The sequence below is a fragment of the Ammospiza caudacuta genome, chromosome 6, assembly GCF_027887145.1.
Source record: "Ammospiza caudacuta isolate bAmmCau1 chromosome 6, bAmmCau1.pri, whole genome shotgun sequence".
NCBI classification, from domain to species: Eukaryota; Metazoa; Chordata; class Aves; order Passeriformes; family Passerellidae; genus Ammospiza; species Ammospiza caudacuta.
The window spans coordinates 65118929-65134214 of record NC_080598.1 but is presented as its reverse complement, the minus strand read 5'-3'; the positions used below and the strand labels follow the sequence as shown (position 1 = coordinate 65134214).

Sequence of the window (15286 nt, the reverse complement as noted above, 5' to 3'; positions counted from 1 at the left end):
AAATGAAACTGCTCTGGTGCCACTCCTCAACCCTGATGTCATTCCCAGCTCCATGAGATTCCCTCCAGGCTCATCCCAATGATTGCTGAGGCTGTAACAAGTCTGGGCTGGATATTCCCAACCCAAACTTCCCTTCCCTGCTGCTGTTTTTTTCCCGGATTTAACCTCTTTGGATTGAACGTCTTTTATCTGGATTTGACCTCTCTCCCTCAGCACTTCCAAGCCTTTTTTAGGAACCTGCAAACACATTCCTTGTGGAGAGACAAGCAGCCACCTGGAAAAGGGAAAAGTGGTAGGAACTGCTCAAATTATTCAGGATAAAACAGGAGTTTTAACTGGAGAATCAACAGCAGTTAATTCCTTTTATCAGCTTGCAAACCATTGGAATAATGGAATGGTTTGGGATGCAAGGGACATAAAAGATGAGCTCAGAGGCACCAGTGGCTCATTCCCAAAGATCCTGGTGCAGCTCCAGGAGTCCCTCACTCCGTGCTGTGGATGCTGTGATTCCTGCCCTGGATTTTTGGCACAATTCCTGCTCCTCCCTCCTGGCAGACAGAGCAGGGCAGGCTCGGAGCCCTGCAGAGCTCTGCAGAGGTGTGAATTCAGGTGCTGTGCTCGGGGGAGAAAAACATCAAATAAACTCCTTGGAGCAGCACAAACGTCATGTGAAGCCTCACCACAGATTGCTTTTCATGCCAGAGCAGGATGGAAACATTTTTCCTTGCTAAACGGGAGTCAAACATTCAGGAAAGGGTTTTCTCCAGCATAAAATCCAGGCTAATTTAGTCATGAGTCAGGCTGGGTTTTGTCAGGTGCTCAGTGAACATTTGTAAAGTCTTCCCGTGAACTGAGGAGTGTCAGATGGAATCAGCATCAATTTTCCTAACAAGGCTCCAATTACTGCTCCAAGGAGCTGCAGAGTGGGGTGGGAAAACAGCTGCTCCCGTGTGAGGGACCCCCATCCCCCTCTTCCCTGGGCTGCATCAGCTCTTGATAAGGATTCGTATCAATTCAAACCAAAAACGTGGCACCCGCTTTGCCCCAAAGGATCCTTTTATGTCTGACTCAAAGCTGATCAAAGAGAACAGAATGTGGGGTTTTTGTTGGGGGTTTTTTTGGGAATGCTGCCTTTTCTGGCCTAATGGATGCAGTTCCAGGGAGTGGGAATTTATCCTTTCCTGGCATTATTAAGGAAAAGGCAGGATCCTGTTCTGCAGTGTCAGAGGAGGCTCCACTAATCACAGGGAGTAATTAGGGGGATGCATTTGAAATAATTAAGGGGTTTTTATTTTTTAGTGCCGCAGTTACCTGGGTCTGTCCATGGGTAGAGATCAGAGCTTCCCAAGGAGTTTATGAGTGACAGGATAATGGGGAATGGCTATAAACTGACAGGAAATATTGGGAAGGAATTCCTGGCTGAGAAGGAGGTGAAGGGCTGTGATGGAATTGCCAGAGCAGCTGTGGCTGCCCCTGGATCCCTGGAAATGTCCAAGGCCAGGTTGGAGCAGCCTGGCACAGTGGGAGGTGTCTCTGTCCATGTCAGGGTGTGGCACTGGAGGGGATTTAAGTTCCTTCTCATCCAAACCATTCCATGACTCCATGAATTCCATATATATAAATATAATATATATATATAATATATATAATTATATAATGTGTATAATATATAAAAATATAATATATAATACATATAATACAATAAAAATATAATATACATTTATATATATGATTCCATATATATATATATATATATATATATATATATATATATGGAATCATATATATAAATATGAGCTTCAAGGCTCCTGCCAATCAAACCATTCCTCGCTTTTTGTCACTTGGGTTACCCCCTTTGGCCACCCCAATTCCCAGCGGGCAGGATGTGTTTTTCCAGGCTCACACCCCTCTGGAGCAGCATTTCCCTGCCTCTGCCCCGGGTTCACAATCCCAGGAAACCACAGGATCTCCTGGCAGCTCCAAGGGGAACAGCTCCTGCTCCCTCAGTGGCATCAGCACAGCACCCAACTCCTATAAGTGGGAAGAAAACACAACCAAACAGAGGCAGGGAGAAATTCCAGAGCTCCTAAAAGCAGATCCTCCCCTGCTTTACTTCCCGGGAAAGCCACGGATCCATCACGTTCTTCACACCCCAGCAGCACCGTGAGCACTCCTGGATTTTTCCGGGAGAAAGGGATGTGCTCCGACGGCCCTGCCTGGAAGAAGGGTGGCAGGAGGATGTGAGGAGGAGGTGGGATCTCGTTAAGATGTGTTGCAACCTCCAAACAGGAAAAAAAAAAAATCCCGGAGTGTGCAGCTTCCAGATGGTGGGAATGACGTGTGGCACTGGCAGCTGCTCCTTCGTGAGCCTCGGGAATGAGAGTGGGGAGGCAGCACCTGGGAGAGGGGGGACATGGTGGGAGGGCCAGAGGTCACCCTGCAGCACTGGGAGGGACTGGGGGAGCACTTGGACACTGTCCCCTGTCGGCTCTGCGCCTTTTGCTGCTTGGAATGTGCCATTCCCACCAGGATAATGTGACAGAATGTGCCATTCCCACCGGGATAACATCACCCGAGGTGGGACAGCACTCGGGGGTGAACCTCTGGAAAAATCACAGCCAGGGGAAAGCAAAGCCCAAGGAGGGGGAGGTTGGATTGACAAACAAGGCCTTTATAAACTCCTGGAGCCACTGAGACTGGAAAAGCCATCCAAGATTGAATCCCAGCATTCCCAAGGCCACCACTGACCAATGTCTCCAAGTGCCACATCCACAGGGATTTTAAATCCCTTCAGGGATGGTGACTCCACCACTGCCTCAGGGCAATCTTTTCCATTAAATTTTTCCTTATCTCAAATATAAACCTTCCCTGAAACAACTTGAGGCCAGTTCCTCTTGTTACTTGGGAAAAAAGCCTGGAAAAAAAGCCTGGACACACCCTCCTGTCAGGAATTTCCTGTTCATCCTTCACTGGAAAACCAGGAATTCAAAATTCCAGTTGATCTCTGCTCATCGGATGCCTCTTCCTCTGCTCCCCATGATCCAAATGTCATTCCACACTTTGGAAAGTCTCAGGTTTTGTTTCCAATGACTGGACCTGCCCAGCATGGGTGAGAATTCCCAAGGAAAATCAGGAAAAAACACATTCCTCAAGGCTGGGCAGGAGATTGTCACCAGCGGGGATAAAATGTCACCTCTTAGCTACTCAGTCCAGGAAATCCCTTATTCCTGTCCAGGGGTAAGTGGCCTTTGGATATCCTGGCACATCCCTCTGGAGCTGGAGAGCAGGGACAGCCCATCTCCAGGATCCTGGATAAAATCTGGGAAAAGGACAGGTCTCCACAGGGTGATCCTGCTCCAAACTTGGCAGGATTTTATCCAAAAATCAAACCAACCTCTCCTGACAGCCACAATTTATGGAAAAAAGGGCTGCATTCACCTCACCTGAGCAGGGATAAAGTGCTTTAAAAATTCCAGCCAGGAAAACTATTTCTATGGCAACAAATGGTGCATTCCAAAGCTGGGTGTGAGAAGGTGGGAAATCAGGAATAACAAATATTAATCACATGGAACATCTCAAAATCACCCCATGGATAACAAGCAGACATTCAAGGATGTGTTGGGGTGCTCAAAGTCTTGTACCTAATTAGGAGTGAGGTGAATTTTTGGGATTAACAGAGTGATTATTTTTAATTCTCCTTCTTTCTGATAATTCTCATACCCTTTTATTATTCCTCCCAAAACCCTCACTGATGCTGAGAAGACTCCATGAAAATTTAGAGGAGAAATTCCAGAAAATTTCCAGCAATTGGAAAGCGCAACCACCACTCTGAACACAGGAATTTCCCTGCCTGGAAATAACCCTAGGGGAAAATTTTTGTGGGAAAGGCAGCAAAGAGAGCTGTAAAAATGGGAAGATTTGATAAATCTGAAGATCTGTGTTCAAAGGGAGGCCCCCCAGAGTGGCATCACTGCAAGGATGACTTGGACAGATCAGAGACATCCTTGAGTCATCAGACCCCAAAGAACGACATCCGTTGATCCCGAAGTTAAAAGAGCAAATGTTGGAAAGACAAAAAAGGAACAAATGTGTGCTTTGGTAAAGCAGGAAGGAGTGACAGGAGAGAAAAGGAAAAAAATAGAATTTTTTGTCATTAATTCATTTTTCCTCCCAGAGCCATCACGGGCAGCCTCAAATCCTACAGATTAGAAATCCCTGGGAATGTTCAAGGCTTGGAGTGGAAAATATTCCTGCCCATGGGAGGAGTTGGCACTGGTTCATTTTTCATCTCCTTTCCAGCCCAAACCATTCCACAATTCTGTGATTTTACAAATTGCCAATCCAGGGTTGTTTAATTCTTCCAGTACTGAAACCAAAAGGAGTTTCCATGCCAAGAAAAATTGGAAAATTTGAGTCAACGTGCAAGTGTGAAAGCATTCTTGGAATGCACAATTCCATATTTTATAACCTCATTCCCCAGCACCTGATCAAACAGCAGCTGGAAAACAATTTCCATGCAATTTGCAACCCAAATCTGAGAGCATCCTGTGGAAAGATCAGGAAAAAATTGGAATGCTGGAAACACCATCCCTAAACCAACACAGAATAAACTTCCACTGCTTTAGCTTTAAATCTTCTCCTTAAATTGGGAACAATCATGGAATGAGCAACAAAAACAGCAAACCCCTCCTTCCTGGAGGAGCTCATACTGAAGGTCTCTGAATTCCCTATTCCCAGTTCCCGCCCGTCCCTTGCAATTCCAAAAACAAAGGGTATAATTCATCACTTTGGAAAGAAAATTCCTGGTGATTATCCTAATTAAAAATAACTGATTAACGAGGTGTCCTGGCCCAAGGGGGTCACGCCAGGGAGGTGCAGCAGGAGTTGCCAACAATCTTGAGCTTGATAAAATAAGGATAGGCCTGGAAAAAGCTGATTTATTCCCAGGTAATTCTGGTTTATCCAGCTGTAACGCTGGGGGTTCCATGACATTCCTGATCCAGGCAAACAAGGTTTCCCAAACTCTTGGGTTCCCTGCTCCAGCTGTTCCCTCTTCCAGAGCTCCAGCTGGATTTCTGAGGACTGGAGTGTGAAGATCCCAGACAATAGCAAAACTTCAGGGATTTTCATCCAACAATTGTCACCCTTAGAATTGTTTTCCCTCTCTTTTACCAACCTCCATGGAAGTCAAACACACCGGGAATTTAAAGCACAATATTGCTGATTTTGACACCAGATTTTCCAAGAAAACTCTCCAACAATTGTCACCCTTCTAATTGTTTTCCCTTTCTTTTACCAACCTCTTAAGGAAATCAAACACACCAGGAATTTAAAGCACAAATCCCAGGTAATTCTGGTTTATCCAGCTGCAACGCTGGGGGTTCCCCGACATTGCTGATCCAGGTGAACAGGGAGACTTTCCCAAGCTCTTGGGTTCCCTGCTCCAGCTGTTTCCTCTTCCATAGTTCCAGCTGGATTTCTGAGGACTGGGGTGTGAAGATCCCAGACAACATGACAACTTTAGGGATTTTCACTCAATAATTGTCACCCTTATAATTGTTTTCCCTCTCTTTTACCAACCTCCATGGAAATCAAACACACCAGGAATTTAAAGTGTAAATTTAGGAATTTACACTTGAATAAACCCAGGAATATAGGGTGTAAAAATCTGATTTTTACACCAGATTTTCCAAAACAGATCACCAACATTCCTGCTGTTCAAGTTCCTCTGGAACACCCAATATCCACCCAACATCTGGGATGGATCCCCCACCTGGATCCCAGTGGACCTTGCCCACCGCGCAGACTCTGAAGGTGAACCCGGCTTGTGGAGGCTCTGGGGGTGTGGAGGGGACAGGTGTGGTGGGCAGGGACTCACCTGTGGCCGGGGGTGGCCTGTGACCAGGCAGGTGAGCTCCAGGGTCTCCCCCTCGCGGATGGTGTAGACGCGCTCAGAGTAGCGCTCCTCCTCGATGTTGCAGGCCAGGCCCGAGTGCACGATCCGCACCGTGGGGGGGGCTGCAAGGCCAGCAGAGAAACGGGATCAGAAACACACGGATCATTAAATTATGGGAGGTTCCACAAGGATCACATCCAACTCTTAAGGGAATCAAACGCGACCTTGGCATTCTCAACTCCAAGATCCAATGAACTGAGCCATCTCAGACCACTGGGCCTGGTCATGAGCTGGGGGGCTGCAAAGCCAGTAGAGAAATGGGATAAGAATCACATAGATCATGGGATTATTGGATGTTTTGGGTTGGAAAAAATCCACAAGGATCAAGTCCAGCTCTTAAGGAAATCCAATGTGACCTTGGCATTCTCAGGTCCATGATCCAACCAACCAAGCCCATCCCAGACCACTCCACTCCTGAACGTGGCTATGAGCTGGGGTGCTGCAGTGCGAGCAGAGAAACAGCATCAGAACTACATGGATCACCAAATTACAGGATGTTTCAAGTTGGAGGAATCCCACAAGGATCAAGCCCAGCCCTCAAGGAAATCAAACACAACCTTGGTATTCTCAACTCCAAGATCCAATCAACCAAGCCCATCCCAGACCACTCCACCCCTGGGGCTGACCCTGAAGCAGGGGGCTGCAAGGCTAACAGAGAAATGGGATGAGAACCACATGGGTCACAGGATTACAGGATGTTCTGAGTTGGAAAAGCCACAAGGATTGAGTCCAGCTCTTAAGGGAACTGAACCTACCTCGGCATTTTCAGCTCCATGATCCAACCAACCAAGTCCATCCCAGGCCACCCCAGCCCCGGAGCCAGCACTGAGCATCTCTCCCACATAGTTACTCACTGTTTACTCAGCACATACTCATCACCACAAGAAATTTCCATGGTTTTTATTAATCCTTGTCAATCCCCTGGATGAAACCTTCAGCACCCCCCGCTTGCATTCCAATTTTTTTGTTTCCATTTCCAAAATGAACTTGGCATTATTGTTTTTATTCTATATCTTCCTAAATGCATTATCACACTCGTTATGCAAATGAAAAGACTTAATTAAAGCAGGAAAATTAAGCAGGGGAAACAGTGGCACTGATGCTGCTGCTTCCTTTCCAAATCCCGTCAGCGGGATCAGGATTTGGAGCAGGAGTTAAGTTCAGGCAGAACCTTGCTTTAATTTCCTTGTTGGTACAACCTGTAGTACAGGAATTACTCAGATTTACACGTCGTAAGTGTAAGGAATGCACGACATTCCTGTTATTACACCTGCATAAATCCCAGCTCCATTTCCACAAGACTCCAAAGTACATTCCCAGCTCCACAATTTCGCTTCTGAACCATGAAATTCACAGCTATGACAATTTCCAGGGAGTGGATCAATAGGAGAAGGAAACTGATTTACTGACCCTAATAAAAGCACAGAAACTAAAGGGCACAAAAGATAAAATGGAATTCTGTGGGATTTAAACACCTGGAATTCCATCCTTTCTGTTCATCCATGTGATGCCATTGAGCTCCCAGCCCCATTTCCCATGGAAGAGCCTCAAAGCTTCTCCCCAGGCTCTTTGCAGTAGCTGGATCCCCTTCCCAAGGCTGCTTTGCCAGGTCTCCATGCTGCACATCACACCAACCCTGCTTCTCTGGTCATCCTGCAATTCCTCTGCTAGGATCCACATGGAATTCCCAGGATGCAGGGCTCTGGCATCCCTGCAGACCCCCCCTCACCTTGGCATTCCTGGTCCAGTCCACACACAGCTCCCTGTGGACACAGCCCATCGTGGGATCCCGATCTGAAGGCCTAGGATTGATCCAAACCTGCCAAGAATTCCAGTGTCTGAGCCTCGCTCTCCACAGCCTGGAGAAAATGAGGCTCAAGCCAAGGAGGCAGAAGAGGCAGAAGAGGAGCAGGGAATGGATGCTTCCTCCATAGAAACACGGAATGGTTTGGGTGGGAAGGACCTTAAATCCCATCTCATTACAACCAGCACATTCCACTGTCCCAGGCTGCTCCAAGCCCCATCCAAACCCGCCTTTGGACACTTCCAGGGATAGCCACAGATTCTCTGGGAATTCCATTCCAGAGCCTCCCCACCCTCCCAGCCAGGAATTGCTTCCCAATATCCCATCCAGCCCCACACTCAGTTTGAAGCCATCATTCCAGCAAAGACTCCAGCAAGCTCTGCTCTTTCAGCCACCACATCCCGAGTTCCAAAGCCCCAGGAACTTTCCCTCCTCACTTTTCCAGAAGGTTTAGCAAGGAACAACACAGCCCTGCTCCAGCCAAAAGTGGTCCCAATTGCTCCAAGTCCAACACAATGATGGAATAAAGATGCTCGGAACAACCTGGGATAGTGGAAGGTGTCGCAGCCCTTGGCAGAGGTGGAACTGGGTTTAAGATCCATTCCAATCCAAATCCCTCTAGGATTACATGATTGCCTTGTCCCATAGATGCAGGTGGATCTTCCCATGAAGCTCCTGGAATGTCCTTGGTTAGGAACCAGGGCCATGTGTCACACTCTAACCTGGAAACAATCCGTGAATTCCTGACTATGATTATTTTTCCAAGTAGAACAGCAGCACCAACACTCAGTGTGCTGATTTTTACCTGGAATTCCTAGGAATGCTGATCCCCCTCCACACTCCTCGGGAGTTCAGCATCCCAAGGACATGGAATGCGCTCTTTGCTCTGCCATTTCCAGGGCTCTGAGTCACCACTGGGACTTCCATCATCTCCCACACCACGGATTCCAAAATGCAGGAATGCTGAAGCAGAGCCACAGAGCAGAAAGGTAAGCGAGGGTTCAGCACGGCTCATCAAACTTGGGACCAAATTAGAGCAGTCAGCAGCAATATTCCAACATCCTTTTAAATCCATATTCCATTAATATTCCATTCTTATTCATGTTATATTCATCTAACTCCAAATCACAGCTGAAGTGTCCTTCATTTTAGTGGCTGTGCCACTCTCCTGAAACCATTAAATTTGGGAAGGAGCAGGAAAGGGAAAACGCCCCCCTGGGTGTTGTTATTGCCAAGGAAAACACTGCTTTGAGAGGAGATCAAACCAATCAAGGAAAATAGCAAATATTCCTCTTCCAGTAAGTGAAAAATCTTATGGTTCAGGAGACATCCCATAATTATGAAATGTCACCTCCCTCCTTCCTGCAGAAATATTCATCCCAGCTCCTTCTGAAAGCTGCCTCCTGGGATTTCATCCATTAAAACAATATCAGCTTAGCATTGATTTTTTTTGTGACATTTGAGGAGAATTTGGCTAGGGATTGCACATGGAAAATGCTGCGTGGATTCTTCCCAGCACCATTCCCAGCACCATTCCTGCAAGGCACAACCTGGAGGAAGGAAAGGTTCTCCAAGAAAAAGGTAAAACAACAAATCCGAGCACAACCCCCTCGTTCTGCTACAGGAGTTGTGTGACCCCACAAGATTCCCTCTTTCCATGAAAAATTGAAAGGTTCTCCTTTCTTGGCTGCTCTTTTCCACCAATTCCAAGTTTAGGCAGGATACTGGGAAGGAATTGCTGGCTGGGAGGGTAGGGAGGCCCTGGAAAGGATTTCCCACAGAAGCTGTGATCCAAAGTCCTGATCCAAAGGAATTCCAATGGAATTTGGGTGTTTTCTCAGCCTGGAAACTCCTCACTGGACTGGGAAAATATTGGAGGCTTGAGGGTGATTTGGTGATCCCTGAGCTATGCTGGTGGATTGGGAATGGTTGGGAATTTCCTCAGCTTCAGAAGCTCACGTTGACCTTTATTTATGGAAAATGTTATCAGGATCCTTTGAGAAAAGTGGGAATGAGGTGGTGTTTTGGATTGGCAAAATGGGGGAAAGTTTGAGAGGACTTTGGAGTTAATTTCAGCTGGAATGAGAAGAGGAGTTGGGAGATGGAGATTTGTGAAACTGGGAATGGGAATGATTCCATGGAGAGGGACTGGGGACAAGGGGTGGAGGGACAGGGCCCAGGGAATGGCTCCCAGTGCCAGAGGGCAGGGATGGATGGGAGATTGGGAATTGGGAATTCCTGGCTGGGAGAAGCTGGAATGGATTTCCCAGGAAAGCTGTGGCTGCTCCTGGACCTCTGGAATTGTCCAAGACCAGGCTGGAGCATCCAAGGGAAGGTGTGGATTCCAGGAGTGGAACTGGATGGGCTTTAAGGTTCCTTCCATCCCAAAACATTCCAGGATTTCGTTCCAGGATCCCTTGGCACAGCTCTTTCCTGGTTCAAAGTTTCCCACACATAGAGATTTGGTCTAGTCTTTGTTGGAAAACAGGGAATTAAACTCTGACTAACAACAGAACTTGAATTCCCTTAATCTGAGCAGTACCAAGATCTTCCTGATTCATGGAATGTGTGGGATTCCTTAAAACTTTATTAAAATGAGAAATTTCCTTTTTTATTTTTTTGGAAATAGGAGATCCATGATGGATCTGCTAGAAAATGCAGGATGGATTTGCCATGAATAAAATCCCTCTCCCCTCCTGCAGCCTTGAGCTTTCCCCTTGAAAATTAATTAGCAGGAGTGAAGTCCCTGTGAATTCTGCGCAGTTCTGCAGCAGAACAAGGAGGAAATAATGTGATTTTCTGAAGAAAAAGGAGATTTAAAGTAATTGCGGGCACTTGCTACTCTCAGAATTCACTTTTCCCATATTTTCCCAGCTCTTAATTCTCCTAAACTGCAAATGGAATGACCAGGAATCTCTGAGTATTGCCATGGGAATGCACTGCCCTCATCAATGCAGAATTTGGAGCATTTTACTGCAGCTAATTTGGGATTTTGGGCTATTTTTCCAGCTGGAGGTGAGGCCCAGTCCACAAATAAATGGAATATTGAAACAGGTTTTTTTTTATTTCTTCTCTAAGTGAATTTTTCTTTGGGGAAATTCAAATGTTACACAAGTAGCTTCAATTAAACAAATATTCCATTTATGGTGAAATCTTTCATTTTGGGTCCAAGCTGAGCCAAATCCCAGGTGCCTGAGAGAGGAAACTTCCAGGTGTGATGCTGACCAGATTTCAAACCAGTTGTGCCATTCCTGGATCATTCCATATCACTCCTAAATATTTTCCACCTGCTTTCACCTGACGCCCACGGGAATATTTATTGGGCACTTTCCTCTGAGCTGAACTTTCCCATCAAACAGGACAAAGTCACCTTTTATCCCATTGGGGATAATTTTTCCATGTTGCTCAATATTCCTGCCTATCCTGGTGTTTGTGGAGCTCCATGATTGATGGCACTGCCATCCCAAGGCTCCCAGATAATCAAATCCCACTGCTGCTTCCCAACACTGCTGCCACAAAATTAGGCCTGACCTAATTTTGACACTACCAAGCTTAGCAGTGCTGGGTATATTGGGTTTGGGCTGTCCTAATGCTGTTTCTCCAGGAACAGACAGATTTATGGCTTTTTTCCCACCCTTCACAACTCCTCTCACTGCTGGTTATTGTTCCTGCTGCTGGGCATGTGCAAAAACTGCTGGAGTTCAGAGAGGGATCAGGAAAAGGCCAGGAGAGCTCCTCAGACATGGATTTGGGCTGAGAATATAAAACCATGGAATGGTTCTCAAGGGAAACTTGAAGATTATCCCATCCCACCCTTGTACTCCAGTCACTGATTCTGAGTGTGGGAGTAAATGAAATGCTTCCTGCACAGTGATCCCAGAAATTCCCAATATTTCAGGACTTTTCTAATGTTTCAGGCCATGCCTGGGGCAGTTTCTGGTCGTTCCCTGGTGCTGGGAGTTCATGGATGTGCCTCGGTCTGTGTGACTTTCTGCCTCCTGGTGATTGGGAGAATCCATTGACTGGGAAAATCCTATGACTGGGAAAATCCACTGATCCTTTTCCATCTGTGCATATGCCCAAAGAATCATGGAACGGTTTGGGTTGGAATGAGAATTAAATCCCACCCAGTGCCACCCCTGCCATGGCAGGGACACCTCCCACTGTCCCAGGGTGCCCCAGTGCCCAGCCTGGCCTTGGGCACTGCCAGGGATCCAGGGGCAGCCACAGCTGCTCTGGCAATCCCAGCCCAGCCAGGAATTCCCAATTCCCAATCTCCCACCCATCCCTGCCCTCTGGCACTGGGAGCCATTCCCTGGCTCCTGTCCCTCCATCCCTTGTCCCCAGTCCCTGTCCAGCTCATTTCCTTTGGAAGCACTGGGATCCTGAAGTTCTCCATGCCTGGGAAATCAGGAGTCTCCCACTCAGACTGGTGCTGTCTCACCCTCAGTTCATTGCAGGAGAACAAATACAGAATATCCTCTGCAAAAACAATTTTTTAGGGAAGTCAGAGAAGGAAACATTTCCTAAAAACATGGGAATTTGGTTTCTAGCTTGCTGTAATGATTCAACACCTCCCTGCTTACTTTTCATCAGCTTTAATTTGTCCTTAATTATTTATCCTGCGGCCCAAAGCAACCCTGCTGACATCCCAGTTCCTTCATGTCCTGGAACTGTCCAGGTTGGAAAAACCCTCAGATCCCATCAAACCAAACCATTCCCAGCACTACCAAGGCCACCACTGCCCCCTGTCCCCAAGTGCCACATCCACAGGGATTTTAAATTCCTCCAGGAATGGGGATTCCACCCCTACCCTGGGCATCTGTGCCAGGGCTGGACAACCCTTTCCATGAAAAAACTCCTAAAATACCCAAATCAAACCTCCCCTGGCACAGCTTGAGGTCATTTCCTCTTGTCCTACCGCTTGTTCCTTGGAAGAAGCCACCAATCCCCACTGGGGTAAAATCCCATTTTAGGAAGTTGTGGGAGAAAATAAAACATCAGGAACCCCTTTTCCTGCTCCACACTCATTCCCTGTGGGAATGCTGCCTCTTTTTCCTCCAGCTGAGCCCCAGACACGTCCTTGCAAGGCCAATTCCTGCCATTTCCACAGGAGCAAAGGTCTCCCAAAGATCCGTGTGTCCCTGCCCAGGCAGACAATTAGGGATAATTCCCTCTGTGCTCCTGCAGGGATTTATTTCCTGATTTAACTCCTGCTCTTTCTTTCTCTCATCGAGTTCAGCTCCAGGAGAGGAGCTGCTCTTCTCCATGCCTGGTGCCACAAGCGGATTTATGGATTTTGGGTGCCACGGTTTTTCACCCAAAAGAAATCCAGGGATAATGTGGGTATCCTCATTTCCACCATGTGTGGGACACTCTTGGCCAATAACCTTGGAATTAAAAGTTTAATTACCTGGAGCATCAGCACTGAGAAAATATCCCTCTGGTCTGGGAATTCCAGGCAGGGTTTCAGAGGAATTTTAGGATTTTTGTGCTGTTTTTAAGTGAGAATAAAGTCACTGAGAGATGCTGCCTTGCAATTTTTATTTCTGCTTGAAAGCCTGAAACTGTGATTTCTTTCAGCTTTTTGTGCTTAAATAACAACCTGGGAAATTGGTGCTTTTGAATTCCCCAGCCCCTTATTCCAGCATTTCCAGAGAATGACACTTGGTTAACTCACAGCATTCCAGGTTGATCTGTCCCTCACACCCAAAAAAAAAAGGAGCATTTTCCATTTTTTCCCCACTGATTAAGGGGGAATTACAGAGATGAGCACAGAGGGAACCCTTCCCACACTCCACTCCCTCCCTGAAGTGCTCCTGGAGCCGTTGGCATCCCACAGACTGCCAGCAGTGGGATCAAGGAATCTGCTAAAATAAGGAATTGTCAACAAGGGAGGCCTTAATTGCAGCAACACTTTGTTGTTCCTGGCATCACAAAACTGACAACGGTGCAAGACCCTTTTCAGCACCATCACAGGCTGGCAGCAAACACATCTCACTTATTTGGGAGCACACGAAAATGTGGAGTTTCCCCCCACTGGAAAAGACAGAGAGGGGTGAAAATCACGCATGATAAAAATCACCTTGTCAAAACAACTCCTGAATACTAAATGATTCACACAGGTTGGTAAAATTCCTTTTAGAAACGCATTTTTAACTAATTTATTTTTTAAATTTTAAGGTAATTTTTAACTAATTTTTTTTTCCTTTGCAGGACGTGCTGGTAGAGCAGTTCCTGACAGGCAGCAGCAAGGACATGGATTTATCCTGAAGGAAAAAGCACGTACATAAAACAAGGATGAGAGGAAACGCTCTCAAGATGTGCCAGAGGAGATTTGGGTGGGATATTGGGAAGGAATTCCTGGCTGAGAGGGTGGGGAGGGGCTGGGATGGAATTGCCAGAGCAGCTGTGGCTGCCCCTGGATCCCTGGCAGTGCCCAAGGCCAGGTTGGACGCTGGGGCTAGGAGCAGACTGGGACAATGGAACTTGGAAAGTTCTCTGGGATTATCCTCTAAATCCAATCACATCCCCACTCAGCATGAGTTCAAGACAGATATTCATGGAATCATGGAAGCATTAAGGTGTGAAAAGTTCATCCAACCATTCTCCAGCACTGCCAAGGCCACCACTGCCCTGTGTCCCCAGGTGCCACATCCACAGGGATTTGAAATCCCGCCAGGCATGGGGACTCCACCCTGTACCTGTGCCAGGGCTGGACAACAAATTTAGGTAAGAAATTTTCCCAAATATCCAATCCAAACCTCACAGAACCCCTGAGGCTGGAAAAGAGCTCCAAGATCAGAGTCCCAGCTGTGCCCAATGCCCACCCTGTCCCCAGCCCAGAGCTCTCAGTGCCACCTGCAGGGATGGGCACTGCAACCCTCCCTGGGCAGCGCCAAGGCCTGAGCCCCCTTTCCATGGGGAAATTCCTGCTGTGCCCACCCTGAGCTGCCCCGGCCCAGCCTGAGGCCGTTCCCTCTGCTCCTGTCCCTGTTCCCTGGAGCAGAGCCCGACCCCCCGGCTGTGCCCTCCTGGCAGGAGCTGTGCAGAGCCACAAGGGCCCCTGAGCCTCCTTTGCTCCAGGTGAGCCCTGCCCAGCTCCTCAGGGATTCTGCAGCCCCTGCCCAGCTCCTCAGGGATTCTGCAGCCCCTGCCCAGCTGCTCAGGGATTCTGCAGCCCCTGCCCAGCTCCTCAGGGATTCTGCAGCCCCTGCCCAGCTCCTCAGGGATTCTGCAGCCCCTGCCCAGCTCCTCAGGGATTCTGCAACCCTGCCCAGCTCCCTCAGCCTCTTCTCCTATGTTTCACCCTCACAGCCCAAGAAAAGCCCTAAAAATAAAATTTCTGAGGCTGTCCCAAAGCAGGAGGAAGTGCTGCCGGTGCTACAAACCCCCCTATGCAAATTCCAGCAAATTACCCTGAGAAAAACCAGGCCTGGTTTCAGCTCCAGAACAAAAATTACACTGACTATGGAATGTATCTCAGTTTAGTCTGCTGCCTGAAAAATGCACAGTTTAATATTAAA

The 15286-nt window shown here is 47.4% G+C and overlaps 1 protein-coding gene across 1 annotated transcript in view; it reads right to left on the bottom strand.

Moving 5' to 3' along the window:
• Nucleotides 1-15286, bottom strand: part of MDGA2 (MAM domain containing glycosylphosphatidylinositol anchor 2) — a 209088-nt gene that overhangs the window by 136636 nt on the left and 57166 nt on the right. Inside the window, exon 2 of the mRNA XM_058807283.1 lies at nucleotides 5879-6018. Coding sequence (XP_058663266.1) covers nucleotides 5879-6018 — 140 coding nt within the window. The remainder of the gene's footprint in view (nucleotides 1-5878; nucleotides 6019-15286) is intronic.